This window comes from Clupea harengus, chromosome 4 (genome assembly GCF_900700415.2).
Source record: "Clupea harengus chromosome 4, Ch_v2.0.2, whole genome shotgun sequence".
Taxonomy (NCBI): domain Eukaryota; kingdom Metazoa; phylum Chordata; class Actinopteri; order Clupeiformes; family Clupeidae; genus Clupea; species Clupea harengus.
Window position 1 is genome coordinate 27310016 of NC_045155.1, and position 16291 is coordinate 27326306.

The window sequence follows — 16291 nt, forward strand, 5'->3', positions numbered from 1 at the left end:
ACCTGCTTGGTCCATTACTGTTGTCAGATAACATTTTACTTTCCAGCTGGAGCTTTACTCGTGTAGCAGGCATAATGGCGTTCCCGTTACTTGCATTTACATAAACACTTTTCACAAACAGTAACTTACATAAACACACTGTATTTGTGACATACTCGTACATGCACACACTATTATCTAGCATTGCGATGTTCTCGTCACCGACTAGACCGTATGACCTTAGCCAAAGTAAAAACAAGTGAAGTGACAAAGTGTACTTACCATTCAGAAACGTCCTGTTGTACCCTAAATTCTCGAACTTGTTTGGGAGCCTCTTCTTGTTCAGGGTCTGAACAATCTCGTATCCAGTCGCCATATTTTACCAAACTAAACTTGGTAAGAATGAGTAGCTAAAAACTAAAAGGTTAGAATGATTAGCCCAAAACCGTAGAGGAGGGCGGGGGGAGGGGTTAGCTGGCTCATTAGCATAAGCGCTCAAAACAGCTCGCTGACAGAATGGCTGTGTTTGGCAGGGTAAAAAGGATGCCATTAATAATGATCCTTGTGGTATTTTGACCAAAATATGTTACAGACATTTCATTAAGACCCCAAGGAACCATATCAACTTGTGGTAAAATGGGCATACGATAGGTCCTTTAAGCATTTAGGTGTATTTGGACAGCCTGACATTTTTTTATTCCAAGATGCATAGCTCTTGATTAGTTGAATCATGTCTAATGATGGCTGGCTAGCTCGCTCCACCAAAACTAAAGCTGTCCAAATTTGATTACTCAAATTTTTATGACGCAAAATGACGCAAATTGCGGTACAGCTGAACTTGAACTGATGTTTCGACTGAATGGCAATAACAAGGAACGTCACAAGTCACTGGCTAGCTAGCGTTAGCTAACTAGCAAGATTACATACAATCCATTCACTTAAATTGACAATACAACACTTGGATTTTTACCAGTATTCCTCACTTGTTGACAAGTTGCCGTGTTTGGCTTCCTTAATGGGTGTGCTATGCAACGAGTAAGATACGTGTAGTGTTGTTGCACTGGCTATTGTTACTGAAAGCATGAGATTCTGGCTGTAGGTAACATCCTGAGGAACAGCCAGAATCTCATTCTTCTGGTAAAAAACAAGAATCAAATTGAAAGATAGAAACACTATTGCAATTGTGTTTAATTTTGTTTGTCATAAGGAATTTAATCTAAGACAATAAAGGCATTAAATGTGATGAAGATATACAAACACCTTTCCATGTAATCCACAATAGTCGTGTCGTCTTTAGGAAAACATCATTAGAGCACAGAGCAATGAATGTAAAACGTTTATTTAATTTTTCACCTTCAACTTTACAAATAGTCAAAAAAAAACTACACACACACACCTTTTCTATCTCTACCTCTCTACCCGGCCGGCTCCAAGCAGCAACTCACTGACACCTGCATAGCCACACATAGTGCCACACTCTTGCTTCGCCCGGTAACTAATCTTTCAAACGTGCGCTCTCACACAAAGACTTACCTTTAAGAGTCAGGGCCAAAGGAGTTTGAAAAGGCAATAATACAACTCAGTTAATGAGGTCTTCTTAAAAAACGACAGCGCCTCAATGGGTGGAGCTTACGTGTGTCTGATCTCTGCATGCACAACTATATCGAGCAGTAAACACTTTACGGGAAGTCCCTTTCGAGCGGCAAGCACAAGACACGCACGCCGACAGTGGAACATTTACCCGTCTATAGATTCCGTCAAGTTTCCACAAATGAGTTTGTCTCGAGGTGTTGGACACCATCATGAAATATTCTGCGCCGTGCCCGTTGTGGAGACTGAGCTGACTGAGCTGAATGCTAACAGACATCAGTTTAACACTCTGCTAAACTATGGATTAACTATTTCATTCAGTGTGAGATCGTTTAATCTTTACATTGTCATTTCCGCGACCTTAAATTTAAACGCCGTTGTCGACTGCCAGACCTAGCAAGTCGTCTGTTAGGTAAGTCTTGAAGTCAATGACATAAACCCGCATCCGAGGAGGTTTGTCTGTATTAGTGGGATTATATTTTGGTTTTCCCTTGTAATACTTTCACGTTCCCTTTCGGGTCGAATAGTGAATTATAACAGGTAGTTAACCACCAACACGTTCCAGTTGTTTATTGGACAGTGGAAAGGTGCAGTCAGAGTGAGACACCGGGGCAGACATGGATGGTAAACTGATATTTAGAAGGCAAAGGCCATTTAGAATGGAATCTGTCTTGCAAACATCTCCTAGTCATTCCTGGTTCCTTGTTGCAACAACAGTGAAAACTAGGAGATTTTTGTATTAGTCAGAGAGAACAAAGATGGTTTGTCAAGAAAGTCATTAAAATGAGTTGGCAGTGCAGAATTCAGCTGTGAGGGTTTATAGTTACCTGTCACCTGAAATACACATGGGTCTTATGTCAGCAACCAGTCACTGTCTGTCATAGATGTTGTTACGTATTTGGCTCGTAAGGAATCAACACATTGAGAACAGAAAACCCCAAACTTAATTTAGAACTATATTTTTTTAGTTTAAATGGGAAAAGGGTAGGTGGAGTGTAAGCTGTGTGTCCTGCGTATCCCTAGATAGCATTCGAAGCCTTGAGAAATGAACCATTTTTCAACACACTTGGTTGGAAAGCTTCACGGTTTCACAAAGCTTAATTTTGCCACCACTAACTTATACCTGCATATAGCGGTGAAGCCACCTGTCAGCTCTGCCTAGCGCAACTGCTCCTCATGCCCTGACCTCGATTGGTCATCTCTGATATGTATTTTGGGTTATAACAAAAATATTCAGCCAGACAAGCAATACAAATCAGCATTTCGATCAGCTCGGTCACGTTGAGTCGTGCAAATTTTTCTCTCAAAGCATTTCTTGGTCACTTTCACTTTAACTAATCTGTGTAGCCTACGTGGCTCAATGTCATGAAAGCCTTTTTGACATCTGTGTAGCCTACGTGGCTCGTTCAGTATTAGCTAACTTTATCCTTAACGTAGGTTACTGCCAAAGTGACCGGGATAAGATCACATTAAACACATTTAACCCTTGACACCTCAGGAGAGCCAACTTAAGTGCAAACTTCGAATTCAACACAAAGCATTTGTATTCAGATAAAATGGTGTCATCATGACCATGGCGGGGAAATCCGTATGGATACTTTCCTGAAGTGCGTTAGCAATTGTGCAAGAGAGAATACAAAAAGCAAAAACGACAGAAGAAATTCACGAGAGGAGAAAGAACCACATGAGTGTGAAAACATTGGACCTCGTTCTCGAAAGCAGTTAAGAAAAAGTTAAGAAGAAATTTCTTAACTGGAACTGGACTGGAATACTTCTCATTTTAAACACCTTCATCATCTTCTTAACCACACCCCATACCGCCTCCACCTGTATACCGTCACCTATGTGTGTGCAACGCTCTCTCCAGCACTCACCTCACTGCAGCCTTAAGGGTCCTTCTTGCCCTTTCTTGGCAGGTATGAGGAGGATGTCATGGTTCACTGTGTCAAAGGCTGCTGACAATCAGAACTGATGACTGAACAGATTCCACCTGCTGCTCTAAGCCAAGTGTGGACTTTTACTTTTTATGAGCCACTGCAGAGTTGTCTGCAGCATGACGCTTCACAGCCTTTTTCTCCCAATGGGTACGCAGAGGTAGCGCTGCCTCACACCCAGCACCAAGACCTAGTAAGGATTGACCGATCAAGCTGTGGCCAAATCATTTCCAAAATCACAATAGCCAGGTAACTAAAAAACGTGAGATAATGAAGAGGCCAATCAGTGTGTTGTACATGGGAGAGCAAGAAGTGGCATTTCGTGGGCATGATGAATCTGCTCGTAGTCAGAACAGGGGTAATTTCATTGAGCTTGAAAATGCTAGATAGTCATAGATAATTTTGCCTCACTGAAAGAGAGGATAATGCTACTGTTGCACAAGTTAATTGGGCAGGAGCTGTATATATGTATATATTTTTAATACCAATCATCAAGAGATTGTTACTTCGACTACCGCATTATGAGGAGATAGCCTAGTTCCCGATCTTCAGTTTGTGTTGTACACAGGCCTACTTACAGTCTCTGACAAGGCAGCATGCATTGCAAGACATTTGTTACCTGGATTATCTTTCATGGTTTGATCTTTGAAACTGATTTTCTTTGTAGTAAGTGATTACTTGACTTGGAGAATGAAACATTATATTAAACACCTAATTATCTTGGTGCTAAGTGATTAGACACACTGTGACTGTGAAATGTATCACTGTAGGCTAAGAGTTGCACAGCACCCTAACTAACAGGAAAGAGAAACCACTGAGACTGACTCATTTTTGGAAACCACGTGATGACACCACAAATTGTTGTGGTCGCGCCTCTCTCCAAAAAAGTTATGGGCCTTTGCAGATGCAGTCTTCAACATCACTTTTATTCTGTCACAGAGCTGTTCACATGTTCTCCCTCCACTAGGACTGGAATTCTTCTCATTTTAAACACCTCCGTCTTCTTAATCATTCCCATACCTACTCCACCTGTATACCGTCACCTATGTGTGCAACGCTCTCTCCAGCACTCACCTTTCTGCAGCCTTAATGGTCCTTTTTGCCCTTTCTTGGCAGGTATGAGGTGGATGTTATGGTTCACTGTGTCAAAGGCTACAGCATGCATTGCAAGACATTTGTTACCTGGATTATATCGTTCTTAGTTTAATCTTTGAAACAGATTTTCTTTGTTTTTATAGTAAGTGATTACTTGATTTGGAGAATGAAATATATCATATTATATTAATTTACTATTTAATATTTAACTGACTGTGAAATGTATCACCGTGGGTTAAGACTTGCACAGCACGCCATTTTAAACTTGAAAGTGAAATTTTTTCGACTGAATTCTTGAAGAAAATCACGTAATACTACCATACATTGTCACGGCGGTGGACTAGTTATTCTCCGACATTACGCCTGGACGGAAAGTTTAGACAGGAAGTCAACAATAAATGTTCCGCGGTAGGGAGCTGGTCTTCCCTGGCAATACTTTGACATTCCCTTTCAGGGTGAATAGTGAATTTTTAACTGGTAATTAACCATCAAACTTGTCCAAGCTGTTTGAGGAGTGGGAAAGTGGAGCCAGAATGAGACACCTAGGCAGAAATGGATGGTAAACTGCTATTTAAAAGGCAAAGGCCATTTAGAATGGAATCTGTCTTGCAAACATCTCCTGGTTACTCCTGGGTCCTTGCTGCAAAAACTAGGAGATATTTTATTAGTCTAAGAGAACAAAGATGGTTTGTCAGGAAAGACATAATGAGTTGGCAGTGCAGAATTCAGCTGAGGTTACTTTTAGTTACCTGGCACCTGAAATACATGTAACAGGTTAGAAAAGCAGTTTGAAATTATTGCACAAGATAGACTGTTACCTGTATTTCAGTTTCTTTTTGATCTTTTATTTTGATATCACAAGCACACTGGTATTGGGGGTCTCTGGTAGCCCCCCCTGTTTTGTTCCTCTCTCCCCCTTCCTATTTCCTGTTTGATATATGCTGGGAATGAGGTAGGTGGTTGAGTTTCAGTGGGATAAACAATCTTCAAAAATTGCCTTCAAAAATAGGCATCTAGGTTCTTATATATCTTCTTATAACGTATTATTATTATATGTATAATATATCTATACTATTTTCAGGAAATATCCCTCTGACCTATTGGTTATATGTTTTTTCCTTTTACTACATGTGGGGGCTAGCATTGACAGTGGAGCTAGTATACAGTGGAGACTTACCATAATGTTTCTGTTGGTGTGCTTTAACAGGTGTGATACGGTTTTTACTTATCTTTCTTAATATATTACATGTCTGTTCTTATTTTTTTGCCTGTTTGACATATGCTGGGAATGAGCATTGACAGTGGAGCTAGCATTAACAGTGGAGACTTACCATACTGTTTCTGTTGGTGTGCTTTAACAGGTGTGATACGGTTTTTACTTATCTTTCTTAATATATTACATGTCTGTTCTTATTTTTTTGCCTGTTTGACATATGCTGGGAATGAGCATTGACAGTGGAGCTAGCATTAACAGTGGAGACTTACCATACTGTTTCTGTTGGTGTGCTTTAACAGAAATAAAAATCCATCTCAGCAACTGTTGTCCACGGGTCACATATATTAATACACAACGCAGAAGTTACACCGGTTAAATACACATGGGTCTTATGTAAGCAACCAGTCACTGGCTTGGTCATAGATGTTCTTACAACCCTGGCTCATAGGGAAGCAACATAATGAGAACAGAAAACTCCAAACTTAATATAGAACAATATTAGAGAGCGTGAGAGGGGTGTGGCCAGTTCTTAAAGGCATCTGGCACATGCGATCTGTGGGTTAGATGTATCTAATTTGGTTAGAACAATTGACAGACACGAGAAATAATGATCCCACATTACAAACTCATTTTCTCTGTTATGTAGAGATTGATTGCTTGATTTGGATAGCGAAACTGACAATATTATGTTTAATATAATATATTATACACCTAATTATCGTGGTGCGAAGCGAGTAGACATACTTTTACTGTGAAACTTTTCACTGTTGGATAACCACACAGTGTATATTATGAGTTTGGATTCTTGTACAGCGTGAACAAATTATTCGGAAGAGGTCGGCTGGAGTTTAGTTTTCAACCCTGTTTGACATTATGTGAGGAAGTATAGTCTGCAAAGTCTGTGGGAGTGACGCGCAGAAGGCCATGACCCTGAAGTGCACCAGTGTCTGATGCAGTGTTGCCAACTTAGCGACTTTGTCGCTATATCTGGCGACTTTCCAGACCCCCTTGGAGACTTTATTAGCAAAAAGCGACTAGCGACAAATCTAGCGACTTTTTTCTGTCATTATTATTGGATTATTGTGTCGACAAAGCACTGAAAAAGCATCTCACATATCCCCTTCTGCAGTTCACATTACAACCGATCTCACGAGAGCTGAGTACAGTGAGGGCTGTCATCCGTCTCCTCTCCACTCACACAGCGCCTGCGCGGCTAGTCTGACTAGATAGCAGCAAAATATTAGAGCTTTGTATTCGCGCGAAAATTGCGAATAATGTGCGCATGCGCAGCTTATTTGCATATTATGCAAATTAGTTGATTGCGTCATCTAACGACTTCTGGCGACTTTTGGGAGAGCTAACAGCTACTTTCCTTACAGAAAAGTTGGCAACACTGGTCTGATGAAGCTGAACTATGAAGCGTGAAACAGTAACTGAGGGCTCTTGGAGCACTGTTGTCCTTAACTCCTTTATTTTCTTCTGAGAAATTGTGTTTGACTTTTAATTGAAAGGTGTGTTCATATACATCCTGGCGCCTTGTCTGCTGTTAAGGCAACTTGACGGATAACCGCTATTGCTAACTAATCTCACTTTAATAACCTAAATATGGTTTACCTTCGTTTATTAGATCGTTTATTCTTCTCATCGTAATTTCCACGAATTTAAACGAGGCCATTGCCGACTGCCGCAGACATAACGAACTAGCAAATCATCCGTTGGGTAAGTTGTCTGTTAGGTAAGGTATCCCACATTACTAGTCTAGTCTTAAATTAAAGCTATTCGGCAAAGTAAGGATTGGCCGATCAAGCAGTTGCCATAAGCGTCCAAAATCACAATAGCCAATTAACTAAAAACCGTGAGATAAAGAAAAGGCTAATCAGTGGGGTGTTGTACATGGGAGAGCAAGAAGTGGCATTTCATACGCATGATGAATCTGCTCTTGGTCTGAACAGGGGTAATTTCATTGATCTTGTAAATGCCAGATAGTTTCGCCTCACTGATAGAGAGGAGAATGCCACTGTTGTACAAGTAAGTTGGGCAGGAGCTGTATGTGTATATTTTTAATACCAATCATCAAGAGATTGTTACTTCGACTACCGCGTTATGAGTATAGTTCCCAATGTTCAGTTTATGTTGTACACAGGCCTACTTACATTGTCTGACAAGTGTCTTTTAAACATATTTTCTTTGTTTTTATAATAAGTGATAGATCAAATTGACAATATTATATTAACCACCTAATTATCTTGGTGCTAAATGATTATACATACTGAGACTGTGAAATGTATCACCGTAGCCTAATAACAGGGATCTTTCCTTGTCAAACAAGATTGTGAAATTGCCCCGACTAAATAGTTATATAGAGCACATGGTGCTAGCACTAACTGTCACTTCCGCAGTCCTAAATTGCGCCTTTTATGACTTCATATGCAATACTTTCACATTCCCTTTCGAGGTTGAATAGTACATTCTTAACTGGTAATGAACCACCAACACGTCCCAGCTGTTTATGAGAGGAGTGGGAAGGTGGTAAACTGATATTTAAAAGACAAATCCCATTTAAAATGCAATCTGTCTCTCAAACATTTTCTAGTTACTCCAGGGCCCTATTCGTCGTAGCTCGCTAAGCGCGGTAGCGAGCTAATTTTCAGGCTAAGATAAAAAACGCCCCTCTTTTTTGTTCCTGGAAGCAACTTTCGATAAATCACCATAGCAACATATCAATTAGCTCTAACCTGCTCCAGCGCAGGCTAACTTAAGTGTAGCTGGATAAGCTTGCCACGCCCCCGGAAAAAGGACAGATCCCATTGACCAAGGAGCGATATTAGATAGTTAGATTAGCGTAGGGAGAGAGTTCTTTGCGATCGCCAAGAACCAGTATTCCATCATGATGAGTTCTTGTATGAGCGCTACCAATTTGGCCGAAAAGGAATAATTAATTTACAAGACCTTCTCGAGTCATTTATTGCAAACACCACAGTTGAACATTGACTGTCTTGCGCTTTTTTGCGAGTGGTACATTTTTGTAGTGTCGGCAATGCGGAGAACAAAGCACTCATAATTATATGACAGTGTTATTAGTACACCTTAGTGTAACAGGTTAGAAAAGCAGGTTTAAATAATTGCACAAGATAATCTGTTACCTGTATTTCAGTTTATTTTTAATCTTTTATTTTGATATCACAAGCACACTGGTATTGGGGGTCTCTGGTAGCCCCCCCTGTCTCCCCCTGTTTTGTTCCTCTCTCCCCCCTTCCTCTTTCCTGTTTGACATATGCTGGGAATGAGGTAGGTGGTTGAGTTTCATGGGGATAAAGAATCTAATAAATATTGCCTTTAAAAATAGGCATCTAGGTTCTTATATATCTTCTTATAACTTATTATTATTATATGTATTATATATCTGAACTATTTATATGATATATCCCTCTGACATATTGTTTATATGTTTTTCCCTTTTGTTACATGTGGGGGCTAGCATTGAGAGTGAAGCTAAGATACGGGAGCTCACCAAACTGTTTGTTGGTGTGCTTTCACAGGTGTGATACAGTTTTTACTTATCTTTTTTTAATGTATATATTACATGCCTGTTCTTATTTTGGCCTGTTTGACATATGCTGGGAATGAGCATTGACAGTGGAGCTAGTGTACGGGAGCTCACCAAACTGTTTGTTGGTGTGCTTTCACAGGAGTGATACGAAATAAAGATACATCTCAGCAACTGTCCACGAGTCACAAATATTAAAAACACAACGCAGAAGTCACACCGGTTACATTAGCATATCATTATTGTAGAAAATTATTAAGGTGGACTCATGATATAGAGAGAAATACACACAATTCATTTTCACTGCTTCAATTTATTGCATTTGTTATTAATACATTTACATTTAGTCATTTAACAGACGCTTTTATTCAAAGCGACTTACAAGGAAATGTAAAACTAAACCGAGGTAGGAGGTGAGGGGAATTGAACAAGCAACCTTGCAGTTACTAACCAACAACACTACCCACTGTACCAGATCACACTTGTCAACGCATATTCATACATAGATATCACCGCATAGACAGCCTCATACACCGATTAACTGATTATTGATTAACTTAGCTTCAGCCCTTACGATGAACGGGGCCCTGGTTCCTTGTTGCAACAACAGCCTTAACTAGGGTTTTTTTCTATTAGTATGGAGAACAAAGATGGTTTGTCAGGAAAGACATAACAATGAGTTGGTAGTGCAGAATTCAGCTGTGAGTTTTTTTAGTTACCTGGCACCTGAAATACACATGAGTCTTATGTCAACAACCAGACACTGGCTTGGTCATAGATGTTGTTACATCCCTGGCAGGTAGGGAAGCAACACAATGAGAACAGAAAACTCTCAATTTTGAACTATATTTATTAGTGTAAAGGGTAGGTGGAGTGTTATGCCCCACTCAGACGTGTTGTGTTGATCCAACGGATGAGGGAGGAGGAGTCTGGCGCATGGGGTTGTGTTGATAACGGAGACGTTATAGTGAGATTGACATGTCAACAAACCAATCACGCCGCTAGCAAGCTGTTTACCTTGTGGGTAGAAGCATGCTAACATTAGATAGGTGGCTCAGACACATCGCAAATCCTCTCAGACGTATTTTCAGGTACAATAATGGAGTTTTTACATTGTACAGTGTCTATTTCTCGGTAACTTAAAAAAAATCAAAGCAAAAAAAAAAAGTAAAAAACAACTTTAAGGTACGACCATCTACGGAGTTTAGTCCGCCATCTTTTTTTTTTTTAGCTTCACGCTCTTTAGACGTGACCATAAACGCGATCTGATTGGCTAGCGCCTGTGCTGTCGTATTTCCATGAAAGGCAATATCAAATATATTACATGCGTTGCCTCTAGAAAAGTAAATTTTTTTCAACTCTTGTCGCAAGCAACGCATGCAAAGCAATGCAACGGAACCCAATTGAGCCACAATTCAGTTTGGCAACGGATGAGGTCACCCCATTCCAAGTGAATGGGGATCCGTCAACCTTGACGGATCAACGCATTCCAACGCAATCATCTGAATCGTCGCTTGGCATTACACCTAAAAAAACAGGAACAGGAAAAATAAATCACCACAGACGCCTTACACCCTAAACACAACCTATTCCAACTTCTTCCCTCTGTATGCCACAGCCATCAAACATAAGAACAGTGATATCTACTGAGATGTACCTATTCTCCTTATTCTAGTTTTCTGACCTATTACATTAATATACTAAATTCTGTGGCATACAAATGCATCCTATTGTCTACTGTTCTAAACTAACACTTTATGTACAGGATATTGCTTGTTTGTTTTTATAATGTAATATGTTCCTTATCTGTATATCGTATAGTGTATTGTTTTAAGGGCCACAAAGGAGGAGTTGGTATTACAGTTATGTAAAAAGCCCTGACAATATAAAAGCACAAATTTAACTAGAAATAAGAAAATTAGGAGGGCAATGAAATAAATGGTCTCTTCATTGGTTTGACAGATGCATCGTAAAACTGTAGGATATGAGTTTGTTGCACAGCTTTGCGAACGCCATCCTTATGTCAGTTGGACCCGAAGTTGATGAGGAAATCATGGTGAAGTTGGTGATTATAGTTCTGATCATCCAGCTGACCATGTCTGGGGTCTCTCCTGCCTGTGGTCGAGCTGAATATCGTATAGGGCAGGAATGCTGCCCTATGTGTGGTCCTGGTAAGTAGCAGTAGTAACTGTGTCATAGTACATGACACGCTCCTTCATTAGAGCTTTCTTCATGTTGCATCAATGAGATAAACCCATGTCTGATTGATGAATGAACTACTTATTTACTCATTAAAGGTTATTATGTACGGAAACACTGCACTGAGTTTTCCAGCACGGCATGTGTTCCATGCCTGCCACCTACCTACACGGATGCACCAAATGGACTGGCGTCCTGTAAATCCTGCACAGTTTGTGACTCGAGTAAGTCAAATATTGCAGCAGTTTTGGTATGTGTCCCTTTATTAGTTTAGTTTTTGTGCATTCTATGTATATTATTTATGTCGATTCTTTGCACTGTTGATTGCAATTCAAATGTTTTTCATCCTCTTTATAATCACTGTGTATCCTAATATAGGTGCAGGTCTAAGAGTGAAGAGGACGTGCAGCTCCACTTCAGACTCACTCTGTGAGCATCTGGAAGGTCACTACTGTACTGACCCAATCAAAGATGGCTGCCGAGGAGCTGTGGAACACTCAAAGTGCTCACCAGGGCAGTATGTCAAACAGACAGGTTAGACAATCCTCTGTAATTACCCTATAGAGACAGAATGCCATTAAAAGAGGAGGTGAATACACACATTCACACATTCACACACACACACACACACACACACACACACACACACACACACAAACACACACAAACACATACATATACACTGTAAGGCAGAAATGGATCTGGCCAGTGGAAAATCACAGATGGACTTCTTCCTCTAGTAACTTCTCATTTGGTGGGGCCTAGGTGTTGGTTGATGGTGCCCCCAACAAACATTCCAGAGATGCACTGTCCCAATTGTTAATCTTCCCACCCACAGCTGCTGTCTCCCACCCACTGCTGCTCTTATCTCAAACCTATGTGTCTGGTTCTCTCTCTGTGCTTTTCCATGCCAGGGTGAAACTAGGGGCAGAGGAATGAATGTAAAGAGTGCTTAAGAATGATTTCTTTGTCATGTTTGGGTTTATTTTAATGGTCTCAGTCTGAGTGGGAAAATGGTCTCAGTTCTACAGCTGTATATATTAATTAAAACATGGATATCAGAGACCTGATAATTCTGGTCTCTGTGAGAGTGAAAAGGTATCTCTCTTTGGAGGGGGTCGACCCCAAATTCGGGTGAGAACTCTCATTTTGGTTGTTAATGTGTGAGTCTCATCTTGAGAAACTTCTTATCTATGGGGGTAATTATTAGGCCAGATGCAGGACTAAAATGGGTACTTAAGGGTAAGACAGTCAAAGAACTTGGAGCATTCTGTCTTCAGATCTCCCTCACATCCGTGTGAGTAGCCACTCACTTCTAAGCAGCCAGGTATGTTCATGTTCTCTGAGTGTTTTTATGTTTCATGTGGTGGTTTAAACTTATATTCTTCACTTTAGACTTGTTTTTGTAACTGGTAGTAGTCACTTGTACCTGACTTAATAAATTGGTAATTCTGACCCACTATGACCTCTTCTGAAATTCTTAGCTGAGGATTATTCAGGTAACGGTGTTCCGGTAACGTCTAACTAGGATTTAGTTACAGACCGAAAAGTGGACAACACGCTTTGAGGTTCCTGGCTAGAATCATCTGGGCTAGACATGCCGCAGAGAACTGTTAATGGTATAATATAGAGATAGGACTGCTGCTCAGCCTCTGCACTGAATTCGAATGGTCATATTCGAGAGCGGACAAGCAGTCTGGCGCTCTGTAACTGAACCACATCGCTATAACAAGCTGAAATATGCGCCTTAGCAGCACTGTAGGACCTCTGGGCTAGCACAGAACCAGATTACAGGTTATGTCTGTAGAATTGCCTTATGGAATCGGCCGGCCGTGGCAAGATCCTTAAATTACTCTATTCCTTTGAAACCAGTTAATAGTGAGTAGGAGAGGAAATTCAAATACAGACCGTAGGTGCATTGAGTTGGAGATCAGCCTACAAACCTTGGTATAAATATACAGTAAAGCGAGGAGCTTAGACTGGGTTCCCAAAAGAGTGGAGTCAGACACATAAAATGGAGTCAGATTAAGTATGAGCGTAATAAGAAAGGTGTTTTAATAAATGTTACTTTTTCAGCGAAGCAATGAAAGAGACGAGTCCACCAAAACCTTCCAGACGCCTACCCTGTATCAGAGTAGTTGTCGCATACATATTCATGTAGAGTTAGGACTATTGATTAACAACCCCTTCTGTCCACCTGGTAGGATACTTGAACTCAGTCTGTTTCAACCCTTGTCTGATTAGAGACGTGGGGGAATCTTCATGTGAAACATTCTTCTCTCCCTTGATGCGCATCATTGTAAAGAATAAAGGCTTGTTCCTTTTTGAACACCATTCTCTGACAGAGTCTCCATTCATCTGTGGTATTAAAAATGACCACCACCATCAACATGTGTCCATAGTGGATGATGTGTGTTTTCCTTTATTTCTGTCTGTCCATGCAGGTACAGTATCCACAGATACTGTGTGTGGTGACTGTGTAGGCGACACATACTCAAATGGATCATTCACATCCTGCAGACCACACACACGGTACGTTCATTCACTTGGAATGTTTAGCAAGGATTAAGTTATTTACTCGTGTATCTAAAAAAAAATTATGTGATCTCTGTAGGTGTGACTTGATTGGACTTGTTGTCCTAAGAGAAGGATCATCTTCTTATGACTCTGATTGTAGTCAAAGACAAAACACTGTTGCCAATGTAGCTGGTATCATAGCTGGTGTTGCAGTCCTAGCTGCTGCATGTGGGGCTGTGGCATTTATATATAATAGAAGAAATAGGAAAAGAAAAGCTCAACAAGGTCAGGATATTCATGTTTCTTATGAAATTATTGTTATTTAATAAGATTATTATGATTATTGTTATTATTAAGGCCTCCTGTTATCATGATTGCAAATGTTGAGAAGATTTATAAAGACACAAGCACATGAATGTCTGTTTTTTTTCTCCTCTCTTAACCTTTCTTTAATTAATTAATTCATTGATTGATTCTTACTGGTAAATTGAAATTAAGTCCAGAAAATGTACTTCATGATAATGCCTATCAAATACAAACTAACATTCCTGTTTCTCTGTCTATAGAGAAAGAGAGGTCAGGCCATACTTACAACAGAGGTACAGTTACAACAGAGGTACAGTTATTCACTAAAACTTATGTCCATTTCTGTCCTATCTGTGTCAGGTTTGATTGCCTTTCTGATCATTATGTTTGTATTTCTGCAGAAACAAAGCGAACTATGTGGTAATATGGCAGCAGTCACGTGATCAAAATGGTCTGAATGCCTTTTATGGCCATACATTAATAATGGTGGTACCACTCAGTTTCTGACTGAATATGATTTTAGCCATATTTCGGTCTTGTAGGATAATAGTGTGTTACTGAAAGCATGGAATTCTGACTGTTCCGGTGGTTCCTATGAGTGATATACTGGACGTAACATCCTGAGGAACAGACAGAACGTCATGTGTCTGAAACACACTAGTTTCCTACAAGACAGAAATAACGATAGAATCCTTGTGTTTTTAATTTAATTTCATCTAAGAAAATAAAGGCATTAAATGTGAAATAGATATACAAACACCTTTCCATGTAATCCACAATATAAATCCCTTTCTCCGTCTTAACCCATACACTCAAACTGTTTAATAATCTTGCCATTGCAGTCACCAACTTTATTTTCTTTTATTTAATTGTCAGAGCCATCATGAGATTAATGTTTTCTTAAAGGCCTGCAAGATTATGGAATTAATTCAGTGTTCCCCAGACCACAAATTCTGGTTGTTTTACATGGAGTATAAATTAATAGTTGGTGGACAAGTTCAAAGAGTAATACATGATCTCATACTGTTTGTTTCTTTCCGGGTGCGTATGGAACAGACTGAACCAGACACGACTGCCAAATGACCTGTTCTTCTTCTGGACCAACTGACCACAGTGCCACCTCTCTATTACTGCTGTGCTACACCACCTCACTACTGCAGAGACTGCTGCCCTGAGATGCCAGAGTGGGGACCTGCATACCATGATCAGAACAACACTTGCTGGATGAGGATGTTATAACTCGATCACGTCTTATCAAAACACATATTGTTTGTGGCATTTCAGCACCTGACTTTCCTCATGAAGAAGATTATGCACTTCCTGAAGGAGCCACACTGGACTACTGGAGGCCTGAAGTCCATGTTCTGGAGTTTTGCTAAGAAGAGCAGTGAAGAATCAGACCTTTTGGTGGTCCTGGAAAATCAGAGGCAGAAGGCGAAGTTTGTGATTTGTAATTGTAAACTAAAGTTAATTTTTTTACATGAGCACCGTTTCTCTCCTCCTTTCATTTGTGTACAAGAACTTGTGTTTGACGTCCTTTCAGGAATTCAAAGTTCAATTCCTGTGATGAAATTCAATGGGTGACATAGTTCAGTTATTGTATTTTTGGGTTCACACCTGTAGAATCAAGGCATATGTAATTATTGGAATCACTACATGATTAATCTAGAGGCTCAAACCCATTTCTGTAGGATGGAAATGGGGGTAGGCCACTGAACACAATCTCAGGAAAAACATCAGAGAAATGTAATCATCATACAAAACAACAAAAGATCGCCAGACCTGTCTTCATTATTAAGAGTTATAACACTGGCATCAATCACCCGTCACTAACAGCCTCTGAAGATAGGCCTCAGAGTGGGCATTCAGCTGTATTTTGTGTGCATCACAGCTGCACAGAACTTAGCA

General features: G+C 40.1%; 1 protein-coding gene across 2 annotated transcripts; it reads left to right on the plus strand.

Moving 5' to 3' along the window:
- Positions 1 to 1694: 1694 nt before the first annotated feature.
- On the plus strand, positions 1695 to 15867 carry LOC116220353 (tumor necrosis factor receptor superfamily member 14-like). Of its 2 annotated transcripts, XM_031566879.1 has the most exons (8): positions 1695 to 1981; positions 11324 to 11532; positions 11659 to 11784; positions 11939 to 12094; positions 14005 to 14092; positions 14175 to 14362; positions 14644 to 14693; positions 15440 to 15867. In XM_031566879.1, the coding sequence occupies exons 2-8, from the start codon at positions 11346 to 11348 to the stop codon at positions 15464 to 15466; spliced, it is 822 nt and encodes a 273-aa protein (XP_031422739.1). In that variant the 5' UTR covers positions 1695 to 1981; positions 11324 to 11345; the 3' UTR covers positions 15467 to 15867. The 2 variants fall into 2 exon arrangements, with proteins under 2 accessions (XP_031422739.1, XP_031422741.1); XM_031566881.1 differs by lacking the exon at positions 14175 to 14362.
- Positions 15868 to 16291: the final 424 nt, after the last annotated feature.

Bases quoted from the DNA above. Each gene is read 5' to 3' on its own strand.
- LOC116220353 (XM_031566879.1), top strand. From the start codon at position 11,346: ATGAGTTTGTTGCACAGCTTTGCGAACGCCATCCTTATGTCAGTTGGA. The intron at 11,785-11,938 runs GTAAGTCAAATA...ATCCTAATATAG, and splicing joins CTGCACAGTTTGTGACTCGA to GTGCAGGTCTAAGAGTGAAG. The intron at 12,095-14,004 runs GTTAGACAATCC...CTGTCCATGCAG, and splicing joins GCAGTATGTCAAACAGACAG to GTACAGTATCCACAGATACT.